This window comes from Pelodiscus sinensis, chromosome 24 (genome assembly GCF_049634645.1).
Source record: "Pelodiscus sinensis isolate JC-2024 chromosome 24, ASM4963464v1, whole genome shotgun sequence".
NCBI lineage: Eukaryota > Metazoa > Chordata > Testudines > Trionychidae > Pelodiscus > Pelodiscus sinensis.
Genome location: NC_134734.1, coordinates 14,414,745 through 14,425,890, shown reverse-complemented (window position 1 = coordinate 14,425,890; position 11,146 = coordinate 14,414,745). Strand labels below are relative to the sequence as shown.

General features: G+C 55.2%; 1 protein-coding gene across 1 annotated transcript in view; it reads right to left on the bottom strand.

The window, feature by feature from the left end:
• Positions 1–7,510: 7,510 nt before the first annotated feature.
• LOC102462326 (sodium/potassium-transporting ATPase subunit alpha-2) overlaps positions 7,511–11,146 on the bottom strand; it is a 39,870-nt gene continuing 36,234 nt past the window's right edge. Inside the window, exons 22-23 of the mRNA XM_075906989.1 lie at positions 10,311–10,402; positions 7,511–8,412 (exon numbers count right to left, since the gene is read on the bottom strand). Coding sequence (XP_075763104.1) covers positions 8,384–8,412; positions 10,311–10,402 — 121 coding nt within the window. The 3' untranslated portion in view covers positions 7,511–8,383. The remainder of the gene's footprint in view (positions 8,413–10,310; positions 10,403–11,146) is intronic.

Here is an 11,146-nt window from a genome sequence, read left to right as displayed (position 1 = left end):
ACATGATCCCTCCCCTGTCACATATTTCCAGACAAACAGGCACTAGGGACACCATTCCTACCCATCCTGGCTAATAGCTATTGATGGACCTAACCTTCATGAATCTATCTAGCTCTTTTGTGAACCCTGTTAAAGTCGTAGCCTTCACCACATCCTCTGGCAAGAGGCTGACTGTGCGCTGAGTGAAGAAAAACGTCCTTTTGTTTGTTTTAAACCTGCTGCCTATTAATTTCATTTGGTGGCCCCTAGTTCTTATATGTGGGAATAAGTAAATAACTTTTCCTTATTCACTTTTTCCACACCAGTCATGACTTTATAGGCCTCTATCATATCCCCCCTTAGTCTCCTCTTTTCTAAGCTGAAAATTCCAAGTCTTTTTAATCTCTCTTCATAAGGGACCCCGAATCGTTTTCGTTGCCCTTTTCTGAACCTGAAAACAAGTTCATGTTGCTTGTGCTTCCTTGAGGGATATTCAAGCAAATCAATCCCTCAGAACTGGACTGTGGCCAGATGTCAGAGAGGTAAAGGTGCCTAGAGATGCAGATGGACCCCGCATGAGTGTTTCTAGAGTGTTGAGGGGTGGAATTTGCCAGAGGGATGTAGGCGTATAAGGCTTCAATCCAATATTGCGGCACTGCTGCCATTCACAGCCCCCTGCTCAGTTGCTTCCTGACTCCTTAGGGGCTGAAAGTCTCTTGGGGCCAGAATTTCCACCATTCAAGTCCCAGAGGCGCCTAAAGGCGGGTGGTTGGACGCTTGCAGAGATGCCTGGATCCTGACATGGCCCGGCAACCAACTTGCGTGGAGTCCCAGTGAGATTCACAGATTAGGCAGCTCTGGGGGGGATCTGCTAGACATGCTCCAAGCAAGTAAAGCCTCACAGATGAGCTGCAAGAAGGGATGAGACCCTCCTCGGCCTGACCTTAGATCTGTTAGTTCAGTGCACGAAGCAGCCAGCCAGGACTGGAGGTGCCAGTTCAAATCCCCCCTGTGCCCCAATGGGGAGGTAGAAGAGCATGGAACTTGGTTCTCCCAGGAGATAGCTCTCGTGGCAGGGCTAAGGGATATCTGGGGCAGCGTTCTAGGGCTCCCCTGCCTTAGCTCTTGTACCAGAGCAAGTGCTGGAGCACTGGCATCAGGCCTCAAAGCTATGATGGGACCACCCTACTATTCCCATGGGTAACACAGCAACTCTTCTTCCTCACTCACTTCGGAGGCACAGCTCAGGCTGATTTCCCTGCTCCATTTAAGACCCTTCATCTCTGGGGTGGCTCCTGTTCCTACAGCCAGAGGAGAAAGCAGACGGGTGTGCCCTGATGCGCAGCTCCGGCAAGCACTGGCTGAGCTGCGGCAAAAGCCAGCAGGGAGCTATTCGAAGAGCTGGCAGGGGCAGGCCCTGGGTTGTGACAGGATGTACCTGTAAGAAATGTTAAGTGACTTTCACCCCTGCCTCCAGTAGCCCTGTCTCAATGGAGATGTCCCCACGGTCCTGGGTGAAGGGCTGGAGAGAGGCTGTGCTCCAGTTTGGAGATCGCACAGGGAGCCAGCAATTTAACCCCAGTCTCCTGGCTGCCAGTCTGGTGCTTTCGCCTCATGCCCCACAGTCTGTGGCACTAACTCTTGCATGAGGCCTCTGGGCAGGCTGTGGGGCTGTTTCTGGACCCCTTGCATTTGCAAGGAGGATGTGGGGCACTTCCACCCGCACGTCTGCCCTCTACGGGGCACAGGTGACATGGCAGGGACAGTTTCTGGTATCACCAAGCCAAGTGCCATAAACATCCCTGAGGCCCTTGGCTTGTCCTTGGCTTGTAAGTCCTCTGGGGCAGGGTGTAGCTTTTTGTGGGAGTGTGTGTGGCACCTGGCACAACAGGCCCTGTTCCAGACTGGGGCCTCTGCTCAGCGATAACGTCTGGGCTGCTCTGGTGAGACCGGACCCCCTGTGGGTAGGCAGATGAGCCTGGCAAACGGCTGATTTCTCTCTGACACGGTGACACTGCTCCACCTGCCATCCATCACCTGCCTGCCCAGATGGGCATTCGTGTTCCCCCTGGCTCCGTTATTGGCCTGAGTGAATCCTTCCGTGCACCAGCAGCCACTTACACCAGTGCCACGTGTAAATTGATCACCGCCACTCTCATGATTAATTAGCACCCCCTGTACAGTACTCTGGCTTTGCGGAGCCTGCCGGAGCCCTGCACCCCTGAGAGCTCTGGGGAGGGGCGACTCAGGGGAAGGAAGGCCAGGTGCCCCACGGTGACTGCCTGTGGACAGGTGGCGAGACAGGTCGCAATCCTCTTGCTGTAGGGAGCGCTGGTCTTTAAGGCAAGCTATGCCCGGGCGCTATTTATAAGCCTGCGGCTGCAGCCCAACAGCTGCTCTTATTTTAATCAGTGCGAAATGCCGGGGTCCTGGCAGCAGGCGCGGCCGGTTTCAGCTCTTTCTGCTGACCCAGAAGCTTATTTTTAAATCGGCAGCCCAGCTCCTCTTACCAGGACTAGTGCTTGGGCAGTAGACTCACCTGACGGCCAACAGGGGGTGCCAAGGGCTGTTTCTGGCAAAGGGGGCGAAGGGTGGGAGCCATGCGGCAGAGCTTAATGGGCGCAAGGCCCAACATGGTCACACCCCACGGCCAGGGCCAGGGCAGGGGACTGTGACGACCCCCCCTCAGGCTTTCTGAAATTGACTTGTGAATATAAATATGCACAACTCGAGGCGGCTTTGGACAGGATACCTCATGTCACCTCTCAACTTTAAGGTCACAACCTGCTGGATCCGTGTGTCTTATTTGGGTGCATGTATCATTCTTATATGGAAAGTTAGCAATACGAGGTAGGACATGGTTTATGGTTTTAAATGACCAAATGTGAGCCCTCAGGAGTGGTCCCCCAGAAGCCCTAATGACTTGACAACATCCTTGTTTGTCCTTTAAATCTAAGCCAGAGGTGAGGAACCTAAGGACCCGGGGCTGGATCCGGCCCTCAACTTGCCTGGATCTGGCCCCCAAGGCTAAGGGCTCCCCCCTCCAACACTAGGGAGCCCATGCTGGTGCTCCAGCCCCCCCACCATCCCTCCGTGGGGCTGGAGCACACAGAATCTACTAGCCTGCCCCCCCAGACTCTGGTGTGTGAGGGGAATGTGGGGAGTATCTTTCTGCTTCTCACTTTGGGGCCACATCAGTGAGGGTTTGAGGTTGGTGTTTTTGCTTCTTATTTCTGTGCGGCCCTTGACTGATTTTTCTGTGGGGCAGCAGCCCCCGACCCAAAAAAGGATCCTCACCCCTGGTAGCAGTGGCTGGTCCTGGGAACACATGTAGCCACACTGCCTGGTAGGAGGATACCAGTTTGACCAGGTAATTTTCCATGGAAGGTGGGGCTAGAGAACAACAGATTCCCACCCAGAGTGAAATCTATAAAACCCTGGGAAGCTGCCTGTCCCTTTGTCTTTGGCCAGCCTGGGGAGAGGCCTGCATTCAAGATTCAAGAGAAACAAAAGGGAACCAGCCCTTTGTTCACAACTCAGAGTAAACAATCAGCTGTGACTTGATACCAGCTACATGTTTCCTTGGCTTTTAAGGTGCTGCTATCCAAACTTTTTGGCATCACGCCTCCCTTTTTGATTTTTGAAAAACCCTCAAGCCTCCCCCCCCCCAAATAGCAGCAAAACTTGTTGAGCAAAAAAGAAGAAGAAGAAAAAAAAGGGAACTGAACAGGGCAGCAAAACTTGATGGGGGGAGGCTAGGTTGCCTCGTGCCCCCCCCTGGAATTTCTTCACACACCCCCAGGGGGGCATGCCCCCCAGTTTGGGAACCCACGTGCTAGACTATTGCTGTGACTTAAAGACAGGCCTGAAATAAGAACAAGCTCTTTAGCGTAAGAGGCTGCTTGTAATAAGGTTTTTAGTGAATTAGAGCTACCTATGTGTGTGGGTTTTTTTTTTAAAATTTAATTCTGTAATTTACTTTGTCTCTTTTCACTTACAGCCACTTAACTCCTGCTGTTCGTACTAATAAAGTCGTCTTTGTTTACTACCAAGCCCTGGGTAAATAATTGTTATCTAGGGGAAGGATCACTGTACATAGTCCCTCTTTCATTGGTAAAGAGGGTGAACATCCTCATGGGCTTTCCTTGCGTAAAACTTTTACTCCGAGAAAGACGGATTTATTTGGGGGTTTGATCTTTTTTGGCGGTTGGTTTCCTGGGAGCTAGCCCCAGGGATTGCTTTGCTCTTTGCAGGGGGGGAGGGGCGGTTACCCCAGCTTTGTGCCATGACTGGGGGAGAGCAGAGAATATTGGCACAGCAGCACAGGGTGGTGGGGAGCCCAGAGAGCAAGAAGATGAGTGTCTGTGGCTAAATCGGCACAGCGGGGAACTGCCCCAAGGGGTTATCTGTGACAGCATCACAGGGAGCATAGGAACAGAGGGGTTTAAGAGCATTACTGAAGGGGGAGGGGAACCCCATCCCCCACCCCTCCCACATACCCCAATGCTACATTGTATTTGACTGCTCAGAGGTGAAGTAGCAGGGTGTGTAAAATACTGTATTTAAACCACGCTCAGTGAGACCAAGGCAGAGCATTAAGGGATCTTACGATGACTACATTTGGGGTGGCAAAGTGAGCTCTGTAGCCAGGCCAGATCTAGCAAAGCGGAACATGGCACGGTGTCAAGCGTAAACTAAGAACAAAAACAAGAAGAAAACAGCAATAATGGTGGCACGATGTCATCAGCACACCCCTTTTCAATGCATTTCAGCTTTGACAAGCCTTCCCAATGGACAGACAAAAACAACAAATGGTCTGGTAGCACATTAAAGACTAACAAAACATATAGATGGCGTCATGAGCTTTCGTGGGCACAACCCACTTCTTCAGAGGACTGGAGTTATGAGTTTGGGATGTGAAAACTTGAAATAAATAGGAGAGGGGAAAGGGAAGAGGGAGAGAAAGAAAAAGGGAGAGGGTGGGTGGGAGACAGAGCATCATTAAGTATCTGGAGAATGGGTACTTAAACCTAAGCAGATAAAAATCAAAGTCAATAGATAGATTTCTAAGACAGGAAGTCAAGTATCAGAGGGGTAGCCATGTTAGTCTGAATCTGCAAAAGCGGCGAGGAGTCCTGTGGCACCTTATAGACTAACCGAAGTGTTGGAGCATAAGCTTTCGTGGGCAAAGACCCACTGCGTCAGATGCATGGCCTGCATATTTACACTTGCCTCTGGAAATTTCCACTACATGCATCTGACGAAGTGGGTCTTTGCCCTCGAAAGCTTATGCTCCAACACTTCGGTTAGTCTATAAGGTGACACAGGACTCCTCGCCCCTAAGACAGGAAGGCTACCACTCAGGGAGCTGTTAGCACCTTCCGTGGTTATTAAGTAGGTAGTGTCCCCATCAGCCCATATCACCATTGAGTCCATTAGCAGGTGAATTGAATTTGTGGATGAACTGTGATTCCAGGGCCTATCTGAAGAAGTGGGCTGTGCCCACGAAAGCTCATGACACCATCTCCATGTTTCGTTAGTCTATAAAGTGCTACCAGACCATTTGTTGTTTTTTTCTGTAACAGACTAACTCGGCTACCTCCGAAGCTAATGGACAGATGGAAAGCTGTAATTGTCAAGATTCTGCATTGTTACCAAGCTGCGGCAATAAACTGGGGATATGCAGATTTCATCTTTATTTTAGCACCTGGGAAAGCAGGCAGAACATATCTCTAAATCTGTTGAGTTCAATGAAGATAGTCACAAATGAAAGGGTCTGATACGTTTGATGCATATTTTATCCCTCAGAAAAAAGTGGTTTACGAAAGAGCATATTTCCCTCGGAGAATTCAAAGACCAAGGGAAAATGTTGAATTTTTTATCAGAGCTTTACAGACACTGTCACTTTGGGAATGCAAAACATGAAAATTTCAGAGAAAGGCTGATTATTGGGTTAATGTGTAATAATAACATTTCACAGCAGCTACAGTTGAAGAGAGATTTGACTGTAGCCACAGCTATTCAAATAGCAAAACAGTCACAGATGGTGAGGCAATAAAACCAAGAGCAACTTGCTAAACTTGAAAAACAAGAAACTAGCTTAGAACCTGTTAACAGATGTAACTTGAGTGCTAAGTCATTTTCATAGGACACCCAAGGCAAGAAGAGAGAACTCCCAGGCTAAGAGGGAAGAAATTCCAACCTACATCCACAAGATAAGGAAAAAGCCATATCCCAAGAGATGATGTATGTCCAGCCAGAGGCACATGGAGCAATGAATGCATGAAATATGGACATTCTGCAGCTCTTTACCACACCAAAGCACTCCGGGAGTAGACTCATATCACACAGACCATCAAGAGCCATTGTTCCTGGGATCTATAACCTTTGAAGACACAGAGCCTGCCTGGCCAGTAAAACTGAATATTCCTGGGAAGACTATTGAGTTTAAAATTGACTCAGGAGCTGATGTCACAATCAGCTCTGGCTATGTCTAGACTACGGGGCTTTATCGGAAAAAGGTACGCAAATTACACTCTGCAATCTGCGTACCTTTTTCCGATAGCTTTTTTGGAAGAGGTTTTCCAAAATTTGGCCTGTCTGCACTGGGCCAAATTTCGGAAAAAAACTCTTTCAGAAGAGCCCTTCTTCCTTGTGGGAGGAGGAAGACAGAGCTTCCGAAAGAGTGCGTCTGCTCCGCTGCAAAAAAAGAAGAAGAGCAGATGCATTCCCTGGATGTGGTGGAGTTTTTCCAGAATACCGGAGGTAACCCGGAAAACCCCCGTAATCTAGACATAGCCTCAGAAGGGTCCTACAACCACCTTCAACCCCTCCCAGAGCTGAAGCCTAGTCCAGACTATTTCTGGAGGGATTCTGAACTGCAGGGGCCAATTGACCACAGCAACAACATATAAAGGCAAAAGCTTTGCATTCAGCGTGCATGTGATCAAAGGGCGGAAACCTTCTGAGCCGCAGTATGGCAGCCTCGATGGGCCTAGTGAGAGCGGTGGAAAACTGCAATGGACTAGTCACTATTTGGTGAACTTGGACTTCTGAAAGGTGTAAATCAGAGCCATACAGCGTACACACACGTAGCAGGATTCTTACGCCACTGCTTCGTATAGGGCACATCTACACACCACCGTTATTTCGAAATAGCAAAGCGTGCATCGACACAACAAGCAGTTATTTCGACATAATGTCGAAATACTGTCCGGCTGGAGGACTTCTTACTCTGACTCCCATAACCCTTATTGTACGAGGAGCAAGGGAAGTTGGAGGAAGAGGGCTCTGTTTCAAAGGAAGTGCTGTGTAGACGTGCCCAAATTCGAAATCGGCTATTTCGACGTAAGCTACTCAATTAGCATAGCTCAAGTTGCGTAGCTTATTTTGAGTTTAGCCCTGTTTGGGGTGAGCAGCCCTGCCTCATGTGCTCCCCATTAACCCAGAGGCAGAGGTGATGGAGCCAGGGGCCAAGTCCCATGTTCTAGTCCCTGCTCCCCAGGCTGAGCTGAAGGAACTCTGAGGCAGGAAGGGTTAAATTATTTTATTGCACGTCTTCAAAACAGGAGGCGCCTACTTTTGGGGGCTTCACTGCCCCTCCACCCCTAGCCCAGGGCAGTGACCAGACTCCCTGTCCCCTCCCCCCAGCCCAGGGCAGTGACCGGACCCTCTCCCCGGGCAGACCCCAGTTCTTCTGCCCCAGCAAAGAACCCCCCGCTTCTGTGTCATGTGGAGGCCGGGGAGCCACTCGCAGCCGTGGGGAGCCCCTGCAGGGCAGGCCTGGGGCAGGGTGACTGCCTTTGCAAAAGGCAAATGCTGAACATGTGCAGGAGCCCTGCCCCACTCCCTGCTCTGCCAGCATCACCCTACCTGGGGCTGGGGTATCTTTCACCCTCACACCAGGGCCCTACATGCCCCCCTCATGTTCATGAGTCCTCATTCCCTGGCCAAGGGTGCTGGCTCCCCAGAGTCTGGCTGGGACTCCCTAGAGCAGGGCCAAGGCAGAGTCCTGGGTCCAGCCCAGCCCCTCAGAGCACCCTGGGTCCCCTCTCTCCCCTATCGCCTCTTCCAGGGTCTTTGTGTCTAGATCGAGACACCTCCCACCAGCCCCTCCCCACATGCAAATCGGCAGGGGCCCATTGGGCGCAGGCCTGCTCCACCTCGCTCCTGCCTAGCTAGCGTGTGTGGCCGGGCAGCTGGGGCAGGGCTCCGGGGTCCTGTCCCTTCGACCCAGCAAGGTTAGTGCCTACGCATTAAATCTACACAGGACAGGTGTGCTGCTGATTCCCTCCCTCCCCATTAAGCACTAAGGTTTGCGGTGATGCCAGGTGGCCTGGGCGGAGCAGCGCCCTCCCCCCGGGGACACGGAGAGAGGATCCGCCTGGTCAGCCCAGACCTGGGCTCAGTAATACGTCTCCTTCTCCACCCAGCCTAGAGAGGAAAGGAGAGAGGCTGGTCAGTGCTGGCAGAAGGGGGGAGCAGATGGGTTAGGTGCCCTCGGCTCCAGGGTGCCACATGGCTGGGGGAGGGGGTGCTGGAGCGGGACGAGAGGAGCAGCAGGTCAGACGTGGGCCTGGGCTGTGGACGGGGGGGGGGGGGGGGGGGGGGGAGGTTGACATCCATTCCCTGCGTGGCACTGACTGCCTCCACAGCGGGGCATCAGGAGCCGAGCATCTGCCAAACGCCGGGGAGCAGGGTCTGTTGCCTTCACCTTCCCACAGGGGAGCCCTGTGGCAAAGCACTAGTGTGGGGGTGCCCCTGGCTCTGTGTGGGTGGGAGGGGTGGCATTGCAGGGGGGCCTGTTGCACAGCACAGAGGGGGGACTGTGGCATTGAGCAGGTGGCACTATGCAGCCTGGGAAGAGCATGGCAGAGAAGGAGGAAGGGCCCATGACACTGTGTGGGAGTGTGGCAGAGCCTGGACAGTACGGAGGGGGCTGTGGCAATGTGTGAGGGCCCACTGCAGAGCCCAGGTGGGGCTGTGGCACTGTATGCATGGGAGCGGGCGGCACTGTGTGCATGGGAGTGGGCTGCACTGCATGGATGGGAGCGGGCGGCACTGTGTGCATGGGAGCGGGTGGCACTGTGTGCGTGGGAGTGGGCGGCACTGCATGGATGGGAGCGGGCGGCACTGTCTGAGCGGGAGAGGGTGGCACTGTGTGAGTGGGAGCGGATGGCACTGTGTGCGTGGGAGCAGGCGACACTGCATGGATGAGAGCGGGTGGCACTGTGTGCTTGGGAGCGGGTGACACTGCATGGATGGGAGCGGGTGGCACTGTGTGCGTGGGAGAGGGCGGCACTGCATGGATGGGAGCGGATGGCACTGTGTGCGTGGGAGAGGGCGGCACTGCATGGATGGGAGCGGATGGCACTGTGTGCGTGGGAGCGGGCGGCACTGTGTGCTTGGGAGCGGGTGACACTGCATGGATGGGAGCGGATGGCACTGTGTGCGTGGGAGCGGGTGACACTGTCTGCATGGGAGCGGGTGACACTGCATGGATGGGAGCGGATGGCACTGTGTGCTTGGGAGCGGGTGACACTGCATGGATGGGAGCGGATGGCACTGTGTGCGTGGGAGCGGGTGGCACTGTGTGCGTGGGAGAGGGCGGCACTGCATGGATGGGAGCGGATGGCACTGTGTGCGTGGGAGCGGGCGGCACTGTGTGCTTGGGAGCGGGTGACACTGCATGGATGGGAGCGGGTGGCACTGTGTGCTTGGGAGAGGGTGACACTGCATGGATGGGAGCGGGTGGCACTGTGTGCTTGGGAGCGGGTGACACTGCATGGATGGGAGCGGGTGGCACTGTGTGCTTGGGAGCGGGTGACACTGCATGGATGGGAGCGGATGGCACTGTCTGCGTGGGAGCGGGCGGCACTGCATGGATGGGAGCGGGTGGCACTGTGTGCGTGGGAGCGGGCGGCACTGCATGGATGGGAGCGGGTGGCACTGTGTGCGTGGGAGCGGGCGGCACTGCATGGATGGGAGCGGGTGGCACTGTGTGCGTGGGAGTGGGTGGCACTGCATGGATGGGAGCGGGTGGCACTGTGTGCGTGGGAGCGGGCGGCACTGCATGGATGGGAGCGGGTGGCACTGTGTGCGTAGGAGCGGGCGGCACTGCATGGATGGGAGCGGGTGGCACTGTGTGCGTGGGAGCGGGCGGCACTGCATGGATGGGAGCGGGTGGCACTGTGGGTGGAAATGGGTGGCACTGCAGGGGTATGTGGCAGAGCCCAGATGAGGGCGGGGGCGTGTGGCACTGCATAGGTGGGAATGGATGGCACTGTGGGAGGGGCGGGGGGAGCCCTGGCACTGCGCAGGCAGGAGCTCACCACCAGGATAGCGCCGCAGGATCAGCTTCCGCACTTCGTCGTACACAAAGATCAGCAGGCTGTAGGGGAAGGCGCAGAACCACCAGGTGACCCTGCAGGGGGACAAGGGGAGTGTCAGGGGCTGTGCTGCAGGACGCGGGGAGCACAGGGACCGCACTGCCTAGGGGACCCTGCTGGGGGGGGAGCACTAGGGACTGCGTTGCCTAGGGGACCCTGCTGGGGGGGGGGAGCACTAGGGACTGCGTTGCCTAGGGGACCCTGCTGGGGGGGGGGAGCACTAGGGACTGCGTTGCCCAGGGGACCCTGCCTGGGGGGAGCACTAGGGACTGCGTTGCCCAGGGGGCCCTGCCAGGGAGCACTAGGGACTGCGTTGCCCAGGGGGCCCTGCCAGGGAGCACTAGGGACTGCGTTGCCCAGGGGACCCTGCCTGGGGGGAGCACTAGGGACTGCGTTGCCCAGGGGACCCTGCCGGGGAGCACTAGGGACTGCGTTGCCCAGGGGACCCTGCCTGGGGGGAGCACTAGGGACTGCGTTGCCCAGGGGACCCTGCCGGGGAGCACTAGGGACTGCGTTGCCTAGGGGACCCTGCCAGGGAGCACTAGGGACTGCGTTGCCCAGGGGACCCTGCCTGAGGGGAGCACTAGGGACTGCGTTGCCCAGGGGACCCTGCCTGGGGGGAGCACTAGGGACTGCGTTGCCCAGGGGACCCTGCCTGGGGGGAGCACTAGGGACTGCGTTGCCCAGGGGACCCTGCCTGGGGGGAGCACTAGGGACTGCGTTGCCTAGGGGACCCTGCCTGGGGGGAGCACTAGGGACTGCGTTGCCCAGGGGACCCT